General features: G+C 41.5%; 1 protein-coding gene across 4 annotated transcripts in view; it reads left to right on the forward strand.

Moving 5' to 3' along the window:
* Positions 1-4,351: 4,351 nt before the first annotated feature.
* CCDC186 (coiled-coil domain containing 186) overlaps positions 4,352-17,640 on the forward strand; it is a 37,889-nt gene continuing 24,600 nt past the window's right edge. The window contains exons 1-2 of one of the 4 annotated variants that reach the window (XM_065066958.1): positions 4,501-4,608; positions 5,179-5,304. Coding sequence is in view for 1 of the 4 variants with exons in the window: in XM_065066956.1 (XP_064923028.1) it covers positions 14,723-14,765 (43 nt within the window). In the remaining 3 variants the exon portion in view is untranslated. The other 3 variants (XM_065066957.1, XM_065066956.1, XM_065066959.1) reach the window with 3 other exon arrangements.

The raw sequence follows: 17,640 nt of genomic DNA on the forward strand, positions 1-17,640 counted from the left end.
CTGCCCTATTGTACTTTTTAAAGTGTATAAAATCAGTGATGGATTTTATTCTTACACGTTCTGTGCGGCAGGGAATAATTATCTCTGTTCACAGAGAAGAAACTGAAGCACAGCTATTTTGCCTTAAAGGCATTTGGAGTCTGGCTGTGACAACATTTCAGTCTAAATCTTCAATGTTTAAGTCTAGGATCCTGTCTGCCAAACTATTGTTCCCTGGTAAGCATTCCCAGAAGAACAGAGAACAAGACATCAAAGGTTTGCTGAGCTTTTTCTGGACGGTTCAGATACTACCTACCAAAGTCAGAAGAAACACTCTTCATGGCTCCAATGAATTTCCAGCCTTCAGATGCAATCTGACTAGAAATTGAGTGTATGGAAGGCTGCTCTGAAAGCAGGAGGGGAAATTAGGTAGGATTAGGTGGGATTTCAGGAAATCCATCTGCCAAATTGCCCAGTGTTTCACATCAGAGGAGGGAGACAGGGAAATTATGATCATACAACCTCCATCACCTCCCTGCACCTTGTTCCCCAGTCTGCAAGATTAGCCCAATAATCCTTGTGTTTAAGAAGCACTGCTCTCAGTGAAGCATTAAGAAATGCTTCTCTATTATTCAGACCTCTCTTGAAAAAAAAGAATTAGACTATCTTTGTTAGTTAAAATAACCACATTTCTAGTACATCTGGCTGGCCAGCCATTTTGATCCCCAAGGCCTGCTGAATCAGAACAATGCTGCCAGTTTGAACAGGCTTTTGAAATGACACTAATTAACACTATAGACCGTGCTGGAAATATATTGACAGGACGCAATGAAAAGGAAAATCAAGTATCCCACTGGAGACAGAACTTTATCAGCATGTGAACTGGCATGAAGTTTTTTTGCCATTAGAAGTGGCAGAGAATGACTGAGCCAGGGCAAATGTTGTTTTCATTGTTTTTGTGTTTTAGATATCAGTCACTGGGGACTTTCAGTGCCTCAGGATACCGTAACAAGAAAGGGCAGGAAATGACAGCAGTAAAATTAATTCTAAAAAGACAAAATAACAGGTCTGGCTGCAGCAGTGGAAAAAGATAAATACGAAGGAGTGTCAAAAGCAGCTGGGGAGAGTGCTGTTAGCATGGAGGCACATCAGGAACAGTATCACAGGACCTGCAGGAGGTTGATGTGGCTTGCCTGCAATTTTCAGTAAGAGCTTTGGGCTTGCCTACATGTAGGTTCTGTAATAACTGTACCGGTGTGTCATTAGCTCTAATTTGTAGGATCTAAGTGCCTAGGAAACAGCTGGGACACCACTGTGCCACATGCTGAACAAAGGACAGTCCAACAACATACAATGAAAATAGCTTTTTTCCAGGTATAACTTACTTGGGGTGCTTGTATAATCACAGTCACATGTAGGATTTAACTATACTGTGCATAGATCAGACAAGGCAGTGGTGGCAAGGCCTCAGCACAGGACTGCAGCTTCAGCAGTGCTGCTGTCCCCATGGAGGGATGATGGGGCTCTTGGGCCTTTGTGGATGGTGCTCCCTGAAGACCCTGTCAAACCATGCTTGCATAGAATAAATTAGTTAGACAATGAAAGCAATTCCTAATGAAGAAAATAATAACTCTTTATGTAATCTTGCCATGATGCAAAATGCAGGGATCCAATCAGCCTGCAGTAATTGCATTATAACAGACCAGCTTTCTGACGAATGCAGAGGACAGGAGTCAGCCAGCCTGGACCCTGCTCCCAGCTCCTCCTCGGCAATGCCACCCAAGACCCTCCAACGCCAGCGGTCCCAGAGGAGTGTGGGGTGTTCAGCACATCTTCTGTTTCAGCCAGCTTGTTTTCCTTCAAAACTTCTTTAGTTGAAGGAGAAAGGACAGAATTGTAAGCCCATTCAGTGGGCAAAGTTTTAAAAATACTATGTATAATTAACAGATGTCACCTGGAAAGTGAGCAATTACATGAACACTTACTTTTGTTTTTCTTAGATAACAAAGCATGAGCCAAGAGCAGAACGACAACCTTTTGAAAATATGGGCCAAATTCTGCTTCTCCCTCTGCAATGCAGAGCTTTTGTCTGCAGCAGAAGTCTGTCGTGTAGGACTGTCTGTACTTCAGATGATAAGTTCTCTCACTCAGAAATTGCCTTCCTCTGCATTTGTACATGCCAGGTGAGAGCTGTCTGGCTAAGAGTTACAGTAATTCAGTCATTCTTATTATGAATGCAGACAGTTTGGTGAAGGGGCTCTCTTATGTCCTGTCATTATCATTCCCTAAGTATCCGTGTCTGCCTCCTGGGGATAAGATGCTGTTCAGATGAAAATTTGGCCTAAGCACAGGTATTATAAGAGTCAGATCTGCCTGGGCATCCGTGCTGGGACTAGAGCCATGGGGAATCCAGCTGAGTATGAAAAAATCCTTTTCATCTGCCTTTAAGGAACAACTCTGCTAACCAGGCTGAATTTTCTTAACCGGATTTCAGTCCTGCTGAAAAAAATGTCTAGAATGACAGGTGAAAAAATCAGCTGAAATTCTGCCAGGTCTGGTGGGACACACTACGCCACACACGATTAACGTACAGCAAAGCAGAAGCATAAATCTTAGGAGGATGGGGGCCAGAGTACACTTGTGCCCCTGCAGTTGCCTTTAAATAACTGGAAGAGAAGACCAAATAAAAAGCATTTGGGCACTGAAGTGACTGTGTTACAGGGCAGCCAGGCTGGGGGACTTTGCCTCTCAGCTGCAGAACATGGGCAGCAAAGAAGCATTTCTGAAGGCAAAGTTTAGTCTTGGGCTTCACGACAATTAGCAAGTTGGTGTTGCATGGCACGCTGCTTTCTAAAAATGGACATTTTTTGCTTATCTTTATTCCACATCTGATTTTCATGTATTTTTAGCAATATGAACTGTGCAGCATCATATAAGCAAAGCAAGGACTAGATTTTTGCCTTCAAAATATTATTTGGAGGTTAAAGCTGAGGCCACAAGTTCTTTCTGGAACCTACTTTAGTTTATGCTGTCACATACATAATGTTTTTACACACATATGCCTTCATCTGACTCCTTCACTGCTTTAGAGGTTATGATATCGTTTAATTATCTGGAGCACTGTATCTTTCCCAAATTAATGAACATGCAAAGATAGTTATTATAGCTCTGAATGGTTTGCAGATTGATGTTCTCTAAGATCCCAGTGTTGTTTTTAAGGATCTGTAAAGAAGACTCAAGGGAACATTTTATAGTACCCCAAAATTTGCATTTGTAGCTCTGAAATTCCAAATACCTGGAAAGAATAAGTAGAAAAATAACTTGGTCTGAAATAATGCTCCCAATTAATGTTTGTAAGTAAAATTATGCAGCACATTCTACTTTCAATGTCATCCAAGGTATGAACTGAAGAAATCGTAGCTGGGTTTTATAGGTATAAAGCATATAGGTATGTGTATGATTTTATATAAATGAGCCAAAATAAAGGAGCAATCTGATCTAACATCCAAGTTAGCCCTGCTGTGCGTGTGGTATTAGACTAGATAAGCTCCTAAAGTCCCTTGAAACCCAAATAATTCTTAATTTTAATTTGCTTTTCTATTTTTATGTTCAAGAAGTTCCTGTAGGAAAGATGCCAGTACTTAAATTTAGCTGATCCGCTATAGTCAGTGCAACTGTTTTCACTTAACAGCTTGTCTGCTACGGTGTTTTTTCCAATGTATTCTTTATTAAATAAAATATAATGGCATTTATGTAGTGCTCTGGATTCCATAAAGCTTTGTGTTCCACAGAAAAGTTGCTGCTCCCAGCACTGAAACATTCTCCAGGTTTTTGATGCCCAGTGAATTTTTCAGATTTTAAAAATCCTGTCAGAATAAGGAATGAAGTGTTAACTGAAGCTGGACTCTTCATTAGTATCACTGGATTTACATGGCATGTGGGCACAGAGGTTTTTGACGTTGTGTAGGTTTTGGTTCTGGAAAACTGGATGCTCTTTTCTTAGGGAAGAAGAGATGCTACTAATCATCACGTGTGCACCGATCTTGCCAAAAGAGGAGGTATCTGTGACCTCCCCCAAAAGAGTTGGAGTGAAGGCCTGCGATATGGCAGTTTCTCTGGGCTGCGGTCATGGTTATCACCATGAAATGCCTCACAGGAGATCCCTTGCCCAGAAAGGTTGTAATGTGTGCTTGAATAAGAAGAGGAAAAAAAAAATTCAGATCCTGATTGAAATAATACTTATACACATGTTCTAAATTATCTAATGTGTGAAATTCATTAGCTTCAGTTCCTGGAGCTGTGGGCACCTCCAGCTGTCTCCTTTGGTTGCCTTCAACCCACCAGTGCACTCCTGGTAGGTGTGCGTGCCCGTTCGCCCCATCGGCGGTTCGGAGCGACACCGCTCTTCAGGCCAACCCGCAACACGGGCCCCGCCGGCGCCCCAGCCCGCCTGCGGGCGACTGTCCCCGGCCTCGCCCACTGCGGGCCGGCCCCGCCGCCGCTCCGCCCCGCGCTCCGGGCCCGGAGAACCGCCCGCCGCCGCCGCCATCTTTGTTGATGTGTCAGCTCGCCGGGGCGGCCGCGGGGGTTCTGCCGCCATGGGGGAGCTGCCGCCTTCTTAGCGAGCAGGTGAGGGGCTGCCTTGGGGGGGGGGCGGGCGGTGCGGGGTGTTCGCTGCCGGCGCCCCGCAGGCGCTGCCGGGCTCCCCGAGGGGGCGGCGCGGGGGCATCCGCGGGGTCGGGGCGATGTGATGTGATGTGATGTGATGTGATGCGGTGCGGTGCGGGGCAGCTCGGCGCTCCCCGGCGGGCTCGGGGAGGGGCTGCGGTGCCAATGAGCCGCCTCCCGCGGCGAGCCGGAGTCAGCGGGCGGTGAACCCCGCGGGACGTGTCCGCGTCGGGCTGTCGGGGGCCGCGGGGGCGGAGACAGGGAAGCTTCCCCGGGGGTCTGTCTGGGCCGCCGCGGGGGATCCGCGGGTGCAGGTGGGGACACGGGGCTGACAGCGGTCGCGCCAGATCTGTGGGTGAGGCTGAGGTTCCGCGGGGAGGAGAGGGACCGAGTGACCCGAGGTCCGGGGGGTAAAGTCCTGCCTTAGCAGCACCTTCGGAGTCAGGAGCTCCCGGGCCGTGTCTCTGGCTCCTGTGCTGGTTCCTAGTCTCTTTGTTTCTTGACAGCTTTCTTCTCCACGTTGTTAATTAGGTTTCCGTGTTTGGTTGGCTGTGTTCTGGTTTTGCTACGTGGTTAAATAATTCGATAACAAAACCCATCTGCCGTTACACCGGTGTGAAGGTTATTTTCCAGAGCCGGCTGCAGCGTTGCGGTAGGGTACGTGTCCTTGTTTTTGCAGATGGTATTTGCGAAAGCGGCTTGTCCTTCTAGGTTAGAAAGCAGGAGGCTTTACTGCAACTTTAGCAAGGTGATTATGATGTAGGCTTGCTGATTTTTGGCTCTTGTCCTGGAAAACGGTCTGCACAGGTGAGTCTGGTGCAGTGTACTTCCAGTGAGACTCTGTGCGGACCAGGAGAAGACCTTGCGGAATTTAAATCTTCATGTAAGGTTAGAAATAGCAGTAGCCTGGCTTTATTGTTGTTTTTATTTATCTTCTTGTAAAACTGCTTTTCAGAAGTTAAAATATTGCAAGCAGAATATACTTAAAAGCCATCTGACCAGTGTCCCAGTATGTTTTGTTGTATAAGGAAATTGTTGCAGTAGCATGAGCCACAGCTGCATTTTTATATTGATGAGGAAATGTAATTGCTCTAATTACTGTCTGCTATGAATGATTATGTTGCCATTGACTTTATGGGAGATGTTTAAGCTCTAAAAGTATGAGAAGCTGAAATTCTGAATGTGTTTCAAGAGACTGTAAATTTGAAATGTCATCAGTTTTGTGAAAAACAGTAAACTTGTTCTGTATTGCCATTGAGTCATCTTTTTCAGAAGTTCTTCAATCACCATTTCTTGGCTTAAAACCAATATTTTCAGTTGTTTTAAAAGACTTGACTTGGAGTTGTTGACAGATATTTGTTAGTATTGTGAGGTTCGTTATTTCAAAGTATTGAGAAAAGGACTGAAGAATCAAATATAGAGAATTATTTCTTTGGTATTAATTAGCAAGCATGTTGCTTATCACTACCCAAGGCTAATATTGAATTTCCTGAAGCTGGCTTTTTAAAGAACTATGGAAAAAAGCAAGTGCTTTTCTGGATTTAATAGCTTTGTTATGCAGGACAAATATGTTAAATTAGTAACCTACAACTGCTGTTAACATGTGGGCTCCAGTACTTGTCAGTATCTTTTACGTAGTTCTGGGCTGGCTTGTTCTGAACTTATTTTCCTGTTGCCAAAAACAATATTGGGAAGCCTTACTGGTAACTCTTCAAGTCATAGCCCTGATGCCTTAAATTGAGGGGGAAAAAGAAATCTCATCAGAAACAGTGTCAGAAGAGATGAGTAAATAATGGAATACTGGTTGTTTGTTTGTTTTTTTAAATATAATAATATTGTATATAATACTACCTCTTATATTAATTAGCAAAAGTCGATTTCCTATAGAACTTACAGTTGACTCATTCAAATCCTTAAAGGATTGAAACTTTTTGCTTGTTTGTTTCCAGGATACTGGAGAAACTCCATAGGAAGGTCAGTTTTGAAAACAGCAGAGTGTTACCGACATCATGAGTGGTGGTTTTCAGTATGCAGTGGTCAGGCAGACAGTGATGCTGCAGTTGGAATTTTACAACCGTGTTGCACGTTCTGGAAACAACATTTGAAAGCATCAATTGATGGCAAACATGCTGGCATCTTCAATGCCAAATATGCTAAGGCCCATGTCTTACCAATACCATTATATTACAATTTTGTAAGAAGTTCTCCCAGTGCTCTAACTTTTACAGTGTGAACAAGGGTTATGACTCAGTTGTAGGTGGAAAAGACCTGCCATAGGTCTTGCCTGCTTTGTCCAGGTTGTGAACTTGGTCATAAACTTGATATCTCTCCCTCCCTTTAAACCTTCTCTGCACAGGTGCTGTTACCAGTGTCAGAATGTGAATGCAGACAGTGTCGTGGCAGTGGTACTGGCCTTGTCATGAGCAGAGTTGAAGGCATGATGCTAAAATCTTGAAAGGTTGCGGTAGATGTGTAGCTGGTATTGCATCTGTTGGTCAAGGAGAGTCTGGTTTTCTTTGCTTAGAAGGATAAGAGTTGTTCTGTGCTGAAGAAAATCGGCTAACATAAGATCGTGAGTCTGTGCATAAACCCTGAAGTATCCAAGTCTCATTTGAAATTCACAGTGAAAGGATGCTGTTCCTTGAATATTGTTTTCCCCATGAGCTTCCAACCTTGGGACTAGTAAGACAGAAAATAACACTCTCAAGGTGTGCCCTATGACTTGTGTTGTGATGCGATCAAATCCAGTCCCACTTGTTAAACCTTAACTGGTGAAGTTTACTTTGGAGTTGTGCTGTACTTGGCTCCATATGTGGAGTTAATATGACCATAATGTTAACCACTTGCATGAGATGGTAGAAAAACTAGTGATGCCTTGAAGGGATTCATACTATATTGCTCAACTGTCTGACTTGTGACATGAACAAAGAGAAGCAAAGATAAAGTTTGAGTAAACCGTGTCTTCTAAAGTACTTGACTCATGTTAAAAGAACTGATGGAAATGCTGAGCTTTGCACCATGGCACTGTATGCAATCTGTGTTTATATCATCAGATTGAAAAAGAGAAAAATAATCGAGATAAGTATTAAACTGCTAAAAGCAAGGAAATCCTGAGAGTACCCAGTGTGCATGTGCGCCCTTCCACTCCCCTTCAGGCATGTGCATCAAAGCAGGTCTTTGTGTGAGCTGAATCAGGGCGCTGGGTCAAGTTATGCCTGGGCTGGAGGACTCAGTGTTCCAGCTTCCCCACACATGCTGTGAGTCACAGTTGGCCTGTCTTGGGTTTTACAACAAACAACTGTAAGCAAAAAACAAAACAATCCCAAAACAAACCAAAACAAAACCCCACAAAGTGATTTTAGAGTGTAATTGTATGTTTAGCACCTAAGCTGTCCTACAGTTTCATGTCTTACCTGAGTGTCGTAAGTTGGAAATTAAATCTAAATTGAAATGGTGTAGCAGTTGTATGATTCTAATAGTTGTCTGGTTGTTAATGGTTACTTTAATGCCTTCGTCTTAGGATAATGTGTTCAAGGATAATAGAAAGTACTTATTATTTTATTGTGATTCATCTACAATTATGTTTCTAATAGGATATTTTGTAGCATGATATTTAAAGGAGAGGAATAGTCCTTTGTGGAACAAACTGTTCAGACAAATAAATTATGGCATTCCTAATAAAGGCATTTGTGAAGCTTTTTTGCATGTAACTCCTTTAAGCCTTTTTTTGCTTGCTGTTTGCTTCATATGTCTTGCCTTGTCGAGAAAACTCTAAAAATCATTATCATTCTCTTTGGTATTCTTCGGCCAATAAATCCCAATTAACTCTTTGAAATAAAATCTATCTCTAGTGTTACACTGGATTCTATTGCATCTCATATTAGCACTTGAATTCACAATTGAAGACTGGCTAAATCACTTGTACTCTGATTTTTTTGTTGCCCAGGAACTTGCAAGAGGAAAGTGGGTCTGTAACTGGGCTGTTCCAATGGTGCTTATGTGCAGTGTTTGCTTTTGTTGGGTCTTCTGATGAACATCAGAGCTTCATCAAGTAAAGCCTTTTAACTGCTGAAACTTCAATCATATGTCACTTCATGTCACAGATGAGTGAGTTGAAATGTAAGGCAATATAAAAATTATCTCTTTACCAGAGCCTTTAGTCTATAATGCAATGATTGGTGAAAGAGCTAGCAAGTTATTGAAGTATAAATGATAAATGTGGTCTTGTTAAAGTTATGTGTTTGTTTCGTGAGCTTTAGTAGGTGCCTACATGAAGAGAGGTGCTTGTGAGTTGGGATTCTGCTTGAGTGTAATGAACCACTTGTAAAAATCAAGCTGTGGATTGGGATTTAATATTACATGTGTTTAACGTGAGCGAATCCGAGGTAGAGTTGTTTAAGTGGTGAAGTACATATTAATTATGCATTTGCATGTATGCTATATATTCCTTCTTTTTAAAATTAAAATTGCTGCTGAATCACAATTTCCAAGGGATGAATGTGAACCTGTTATCTCAGGATAGATTTAGGACATTGCTGATCTTTCTCCATTTTTTAAATAATGTCAGAAAAAAGGCATATTTTGAAACTCAGTATTACTGAATTAAAAGTCAACCCTCAGTTGTTTGGAAAGTAAATGTTAGTTTCCTTCCTAACAAAAAGGGATGAAGTTCCAGCAAGTTGTGTGTTTGTTGGAGAAGGGGAGTTTGTAGCGCTCAGTGCATTTCGCGTCAAGACACAGGACAGTGTCAGACCTGTCGTGGAAGTTCCATTTGTAGTTGAGTCCAGGAGAACCGTGAATGTCGGTGGGTATGTCTGGGTGTGTTGTTGAGAACTTCAGTTGATAGTTGGGGGGCTGGAGTCATGGCAAAGTGTACTACAACATGACCTGAAGTGTAAGCGTGAATCTTCAAAATAGCTGTAAAATGCATGCGATTTCCTCTTGGAAATTCACATGACTGCATTTTAATTTACTGTTGGGTCATTCCGAAAAAACAATCAGTTTTTTCTTTGACAGCTTTAATTCTATGAGGCTAATATTTTTCATTTTTTAAAAAAGTTGTTCTTCTAGACCCCCCCATTTGTAGATTTACCTATAAGTTTGGATTTCTTTAGTAGCCTTTTTGTATGTGTATATATTGGGGTTTTATTGCTGTTTTTATTATTGGCTCAGCTTTAAAAAGGTATGCAATTAAGTTTATTATATTTCTGCCTTTAAATATAATGCATGTCAGTGAACAGACCTCTTGATGTTTGGCAGCTGTTAGAAAGATAGAGTAATGAAAACTGCGGAAACAGTTTTTAGTATCTGTTTAGACCAGCTACAGTTTCAGGGGCTTTGGTGCTCACTTTGGTGTCCCAAGAACTGCAGGTGGACAAACAGCAAGGTCATCATGAAAGCATTACATTGCTAACTTCTTTAACTGGGGTGTAGGATTTCCTGTGCCTCTCACACCTGGGTAATACAGAGATAAAAACCATAGCTTTCTAAATATGCAGGCAAGCTGTACGTCCCCTTTCCTAAATTCAGCTTTGCCAAACACGGAATGATTCGCGTCTGCCTCTGGCACCTCCAGCATCAAAATGAAGTTATTCTTTCCTCCCTCGCTCCCACACTGTTGGGATCTGCTAGCAAAAAAAAAAAGATCTGTGTAAATGTATAAATCAAATGAGTTGGTTTGGGTTGAATTGGAGAAGAGGACATAGAGAAGGAAAGATGTTTGTAAAATAAGTTGGAATGTGATACAGTGAATAGTAGCACAGCACCTGGGATAGACAGCTGGTTATTTGAGTTATGTAGCGCTGGCCCGAGTCTTCTGGACTAGTACTGAGCAAAATTGCTTTCACTGGGCAGGCTGAGGATGTTAAGGGTAAATTCTTGTTCTGGCCATGTTCATAAGAATCTGGCCAAAGGACATGCACTGTCCCTTCTCCTGGGAGCTGTCAAGGCAAGCTGCACACTAAACCTGAATTGCATAGTAAATTAAGTTTAATTTAGTCTAGCATGAGTTCAGAAACCAGAACCACTATGGAAGGTTAGTGAGTATTACAGAGGCTTTGAAGAGACTACTGCTTAAGGGTGTTTGCTTAGATTTTTGTGATGGATTTTCGGTGGAGCTTATCTTGAGAAGGTGCCATATTGAAAAGCAAAATAAAGAATAATGGCAGCAATTTTGTGAGTTATCACAGTGCAGTTTGAGAAAGAACCATGAAATAAGGATCTCAAATTACAGTGTAGAGAGAATTGCTCTAAAGCAATTTGGAGGGGCTTATTTTCTAGGTAGGTCTTTTCCTGTAAGTATGTGGACTTTGTTTTGAGATACTCAGTGTTTCCTTAGCAAGTTTATGGCGCAGACCGAAGTGGTGACGCAAATGCATGAGTCGAGGTGACATCCATATAAGAGTAGTGGGGACTAGTGTGAATTGGGCTGCTTGTGTTGGTGTCACCAGATTTTTGTGTCACTTGGCTGCTTGCCTGGTCTGGTCACGGCACTTAAGACCATCTGCCCATGAGCCATGGAGCGCTGATCGCTCCGCTGCCTGTCCCCACCTACTCCCTGACATGTGTCACGGCTGTATTGCAGCTGCGGGTCATTTTGAGACTTTATTACTTGAAGGAAATTTGAGTACTCTGCTGTGACAGATACGCAATGGAAGGGGAAAAATGATGGCTTTGTAAATTTACATTGTACTTTTATTTAAAAACGAGCTTGTTTCATATCCTAGAAAACCTGTCTAGATGCTTTTTACATATCCAGAGATGAAGAGCATATATGATCTTTGCTAATGATGAGGATTGTGTTTTCACTGTTTCATGGATTGTGTGTATATCTGTTTGGAGAGGAGACGATTGCCTCTTCATCAGCTTCAGGAGCACAGCTACGAGAGAAACACATCCACCTAAAGATAACGCAAAACCCTTTCTTGTTGAAAAGAACTGTCAGAATTGACTGCTACTGGCCATTATATTGTATAATGCATGGTTGAATGTCTGGTGAACTGCATTGATTGTATTAACTTCCTGTTATTAGTCCCCTTTCAGAAGATTTTGTGCCTCAGAGTCATTCACCTCAATGCTCTTCACTTCCTTTCAAAATCCACCCTTGTTTGAACGTGATTTTGTACATGGACACACCCGTGAAGCATTAATCCCTCCTACCATTTTTTGCCCCTTTCTCTATAGTATGCTTAAGCTTTGTACCTTAAATATATTATTTCCTCTTGTAGCAGTGATTTTCATGTCTCGGGACCTTGGCCATCAGTCTGTTTACTTACAGAACCAACCCAGGCACACACTTCTGACATTCTTTAGTCTGTTTACTTTAAAAGAGCCCCATTGTGATAGTTACTAGGTGACAAAACACGCACTTTCTTCTTTTCACTTACAGTTGGTGAATTCTTCTAGACAGCCACACCTCAGAAAATGCTTCCTATAGCTGTCATTTAGTATGTTTCTTTAGATGTAGTCTCACGTGTATTTAGAAATTGGCTGAAGCAAAGTAATTTCCTCCTTCTCAACTATTTACAACATAAATATTGATAGCTTGGGTCCTTTGTAGTCAGGTATTTAAAAGAATCATGCTCGTGGTCCATTAGAAGATTGACAAGGCAGCCAGTTTGAAATGGCATAATATTGAATTAAAACTTACCAGGTTCTTAGTGTGTGGCTGTAATCACAGAATAGCAGGCTATGGTGGGAGAGGCTGTGTTCCTAATTAGGTTTGTGCAGACAGAGGCAAATAGGGAATTGCTTTCATCACGAATTACCTTCTAGTGGCTGGGAATCAGCAGTGCTGGAAGGGGGGGAAGATTTTAGGCTGGTGGGGTGGACAACCTGATGGGCAGCCCAGGGGTGAGAGTGTCCAGAGCTTCTGTAACATGTGCGTCTGTCCTTTTCAGCAGAGGAAATGGAAGGCTTGACTGTTTGAGAAACTGCTTTTCTCTGTGCTTGGTGAACGGACTCTCAAGTGAGACTTTACTGTTAAAGAATGTGTGGAAAGGAACAACTTTGATATTTCTGTTTTTATTTTTTCCCTCTCTCTGTCTTCCATCTTTATTGCTGCATTTTCTTTCACTTTATACTGGATAAGGGGCAGACAGAGGGGAAAGAAAAGGGAAAGGGAGGGAGAAAGGGCTAAAATTTTGATATTAAAATGATAGGTCTTAGCTGTCTGCTGATACAGGAAAATACAGTGTTCTTAAATTTCCAGATGAAGTTTTCTTCCAGTGAATTGGAACAGCAGAGTTAATGTGGTGATTCAGTGTAGGTATTGCCTGAAGTATTTTTTATTTGTAATGTTGTTTCTAGAGTTGTACCTGTAAAAGCTATCCATTGCTGGCTTGTGTTGTGAGACCTGTGTCTATCAGTATGCTTGGAAGAGCAATGTTAGAAATAGAATAATTAAACTTACTTTGTTACTGTATGTCAAAGTAAATTCTATAACCTAATTTACCAGACTGTGTACCAGTTGTATTAAAATTAGAATTTGAATTTGAACTGGGGGAGCTTTTGAAATTAGTGGTATCTGTCTTCTAGCTGCTGATTGACTTTTTATTTCAGCAGGTAATTGCTATGAGTTTAGTCCAGGAGCTAAATATTAGTGTCTGATCATATGCTTTCTTATACGGTTATTTTATGTAGCTTAATCTTGGATTAATAAGCAGTCAAGTGAGTGTTCAAATATTATATCAATGTCTCCTGTGGGAATTCTTTTTTGCATTTCGATGTACAAATTAAGTTTTAAACAAGTACCTAATTACCATAATTTTCATAGCAATGATGTAGTTCTATTATTAGAGTTTTTAATTCCAGAAATGCAACTAACATCATGTAGCATTTTGACATTATACAGGACCATGTGTGAAGGTTCTTGATGTTCTCCCTAGATAGTCAATACTTATGTTGTATCACATACTTCATTGAAGACCTTAAATTAAGGATTGACACGTTTGTTCTTTTTTTTGGTCATTTGATCAGCAGTTAATAGAGGATGTTTCTATTGTGCAAAAAAAAAGTGAATGATAAAAATACTGTTTCTTTAGTGTTTTCTTTGCCTTACATACCTGTGAGACATTTCTGCACTTAAAAGTCCTCATATCTTGTATTGGCAGTTTCTCCACTCCCTGCTTTTAATTCCAGGCAGTTGTGCTGTCAGCAGTTTAGCAGATAAGCACATCTCAGTTACAATAGTATGAGAAATGTTTGCAACCCTTGCCAGTACGGGCCTTTAGTGTTGTGTCCTGTGGCTGCAGTTTAGCTACTTCTCCAACTACTAATGTAATATTTAAAATGGACATTGTATGTGCTGATGCAGATTTAAATGTTTTAAAACGTTTTTTTGTGAATACCATGAAATAATGAGGAAAATTGTGAATGCTCCTTGCGTCTTTGAAGAACGTATCTGTGATGAGAAAAAGTGTCAGTGTCTGTTTAGAATTAAAAAAAAGGCGAAGTTTTGTTTCTGAAGGGCACAACTTGTCTGTATTCTGCTGTAGTTCTGCAGAGAGCTGTTTTGTTTGTGCAGACCGGACCCGTTATTGCTGCGAAGGAAACTCCACCAAGCTGCGTTCGAGTTCCTCCTTCTTTGCTACTCGCATCACCAGGTTTTGGATTGATGAGTTTCCACTTGCTTTGCTTTGTATTTCTGCACTGTGGGGAAGCACCATCCGCTGTCTCCTCCACTTTAGAACAAGGGCAGGAAGGTGTGTTAAAGTGTCAGGCTAATTGTGAGCTGTAGGACGGAGGACTGGTCAGACCAGTTGTGTGAGCGCTGGCAGTCCTGTCACAGCAGAGGAGAGTGTTCTGAGGTGACAGAAAGTGTTCCGCATGCCACGCTGGGTGTGTGGCAGCCTCACTAGATGGCTTGTTATTCAAGGTATGTGGGCAAGCTGGGCTGGGCTAATCTCAAAATGCTAATTCCAAGATGAGAAGTTACTACCCTGGGTGTTTTAAGTGGACGTGGCAGTGATTACATCTTCCTGTGGCACAGGGAGCAGAAGGGTCACGGACCCTGAGGGCGAGACAGACATCACACAGAGGGGACCGAGGAGCAAGGCGCTCTTGTCACACTGTTCACATGATGATCGGCCCTGCGGAAGGAGCAGAGCAAATGGTTGGAGGTGCGAGCTCAGCAAAACAGCGCGAGAAGGTCGGCCGGTGCTCACCTGGCACTTTGCTGTCACTCAGTGTGCATTATGCTTGTCTGATGCACAAGCAATGTATCCTTACATAAAACAGCTCATCTGCTTGAGTCAGGATTTGCCTTTTTTAGTTGCTTTGCTGCCTTCTGATGGCATCGTAAAAGACACTAAACTATTCTGTTTTCTTACTGCGGTATTTTGGACAAGAGTGATACCATAACCTTAGAACTCCCCTGATTTTGGAAGAGTCATTGTAAGGATGGGTAGGATAATAAAAGATGGATGTGAAACCTGGAAAGACCTGGAGCTGCTATCGAATATGTATCTGATGTCCGGATATTATCTGAGAGTTGCTGTATTTGTATGTTTGATGCGAAACACTGCACTCTGTTTCACGTAGCTACTGCTGGGCTGGCAATGTTGATCATTTTAAGCTACTTTCAAACAAAACCTTTTGATTACAAAGAAGGATCCCTTTCTTTAGTATGATTTTCTGTCTCTGGCCTTATAAGGAGGTATTTGCTATATTTGGTTGCCTCAGGTAGGCACAACAAACTGGGTATTCAAGAGACATTTGAATATCATGATGAACTTCTGTTGACGGTTGCTCCACTTGATTTCTTTGGATATTTCTGATGTGAAAATAAGTTGTGATCCTATGACAAACAGTTACATTTTATTTCTGTTTAAAATTTAGTAATTAGAACATGAAAGCTAGTACTGCCCAGCAGCACTAGGGAAAAAGGAATCTGCTCAGGTCGTGAAAAGTTTCAGATAGATGTGGGCAGATAGATCTGAAATCCAGTGTATTTGAATCAGAAAGGCTGTGAACATTCTTAATGTGGTAAATTATATTCTGGGTACCACTGAAAATTAGAGTCGGTCTGCAGGGAACACTGAATCATCATAATTTACTTTTCATGCTTTAACAGATTTGTACAGTCACTATTCAAATTCCCCAAGCATTTGATACAAAACCTACACTTTGATTAAGTGTGAGATATTATGGATATGGAGTTGGTAGCATTTTATTGCTCTGCAACTAATTGAGTTATGTGAATAATTGTATTTCTGCTTCCACACAGATTAATCTTTCTCTATAATACTAATTCACAGTATTATTTATAGAAGGAACTAACGCAATAAGATGAGAACTTAGTGTCCTTCACAATGTTCCTTCTTAACAGGGGTGCATTTTTCACCAGTTCCTTTCATATCAAGAGAAATACTATCTGTGTTGCTGACTGGATGGAAGATCTTAGGTGTGGTAACCAAAATGGAAGTTCACCCATCGGATTTTACCACTTTTATTGTGGGAGTGGTGAACTGCAGCAGCTGGGCAGTGATGAGCATCTTTGAGGCCGTAATACCTGAAACGACTGCACATCTCTTGGGTTTATAACACTTCGAAAAGTACTTCAGAAAAGGCTTAAAATGAGCCAAAACCCCTTCTGATCATTCAGGAGAAAGTGTCAGCAAGAACTTAAACCAGAGTAACTGCTGTAGAAAAAGATTGTACCTCAGCTTTATGTTGAGATGGTCTCTTTCTGCAGCTGAGTGTGTGGATTATGAACTACCCATGACAAGAGGGAACAGATACTAGAAGATGAATTTTTCTTCCCTCTTAACTAACTGACTTGCAAATTATCATATGGTTATTGACTGTGTTAAATGCACTAGTCTCAAAACATTGGGGTTTTCTTAACAGCTTTTTAATTAAGTACGAACTAGCGTGTTTTGCTACTATCACACTGAATCGTTTTTCTTGCAGTGAATGTGTGTTCTCTTTGCTTGCAGAGTGAGATCATCAGTGGAGGTTGTTGCTTTTGCTCGTTTCATTTTAGAGTAACAGTAGTACATTGTGAACTTGCATTTCTAGCAGAAGTTATCAAAAAGTAGATAGGTACCAAAAGAGGAATTATTTGACTGCAGAAACCAAGTGAATGGATTTGTTGGCTCCAGTGTTGACCTAAGCATAAAGCCTTTGAAGCAATGGGGAATCAGTGTTTTGATTCATATCAGAGAATATCTGTTTGTGTAATGGGGAGTCCTTGTAAAAGTTTCATGTTGTGTATAAACTCTTGCATTCTCTGTCTTTATTCTTGTAGCTTTCCTTGCTGTTTTCTTTCCGGTTCCTATTTATTTGTACTTTAAGGGCTGCAGCATTGAGGGGTTTTGCTTTGAAACCAAAAAGGAAAAGTGGTTTCCTTGCTACTTAAAAATGTATAATTGTCATTTGGAGATTTGTGAGTGTTGTCCTGTCATCACATGTTCCTTTGCACACTCGGTTTTCCTTGTTCTTTCTTCTTGTTGATTACCCGTCAGTTGTAGCCCAGTTGTTGGTTTCTTATACTAGTGGTAGGTTTTTTGTTTGATGGTATTTCCAGGTAGAAACAGCTGGGCTGAGGCTGCTGCTTTTTTCTTTCCTTTTCGAATTTTTATGCCTAATAGTGAAAGGTGATAGTGGTAGCAAATAGCCACAGACCTAATGGGATTCATGCATCTCTCTGTTCTAACAAGGTAAACTCAGCGCTAGGTCCTGGTTACAAGGCAGGACTTGAAGAAGAGGAGCCAGGCGGCACAAAGGTTTTCACAGAATCACAGAATCACAGAATCGACTGGGTTGGAAAAGACCTCAGAGATCATCGAGTCCAACCCTTGGTCCAACTCTAGTCCGTTTACTAGATCATGGCACTAAGTGCCATGTCCAATCTCAGTTTAAAAACCTCTAGGGACGGCGAGTCCACTACCTCCCTGGGCAGGCCATTCCAATGCCTGATCACTCTCTCTGTAAAGAATTGCTTTCTAATATCCAGCCTAAATTTCCCCTGGTAGAGTTTAAGCCCATGCCCCC

This window comes from Columba livia, chromosome 6, assembly GCF_036013475.1.
Source record: "Columba livia isolate bColLiv1 breed racing homer chromosome 6, bColLiv1.pat.W.v2, whole genome shotgun sequence".
In the NCBI taxonomy this organism is placed as follows: domain Eukaryota; kingdom Metazoa; phylum Chordata; class Aves; order Columbiformes; family Columbidae; genus Columba; species Columba livia.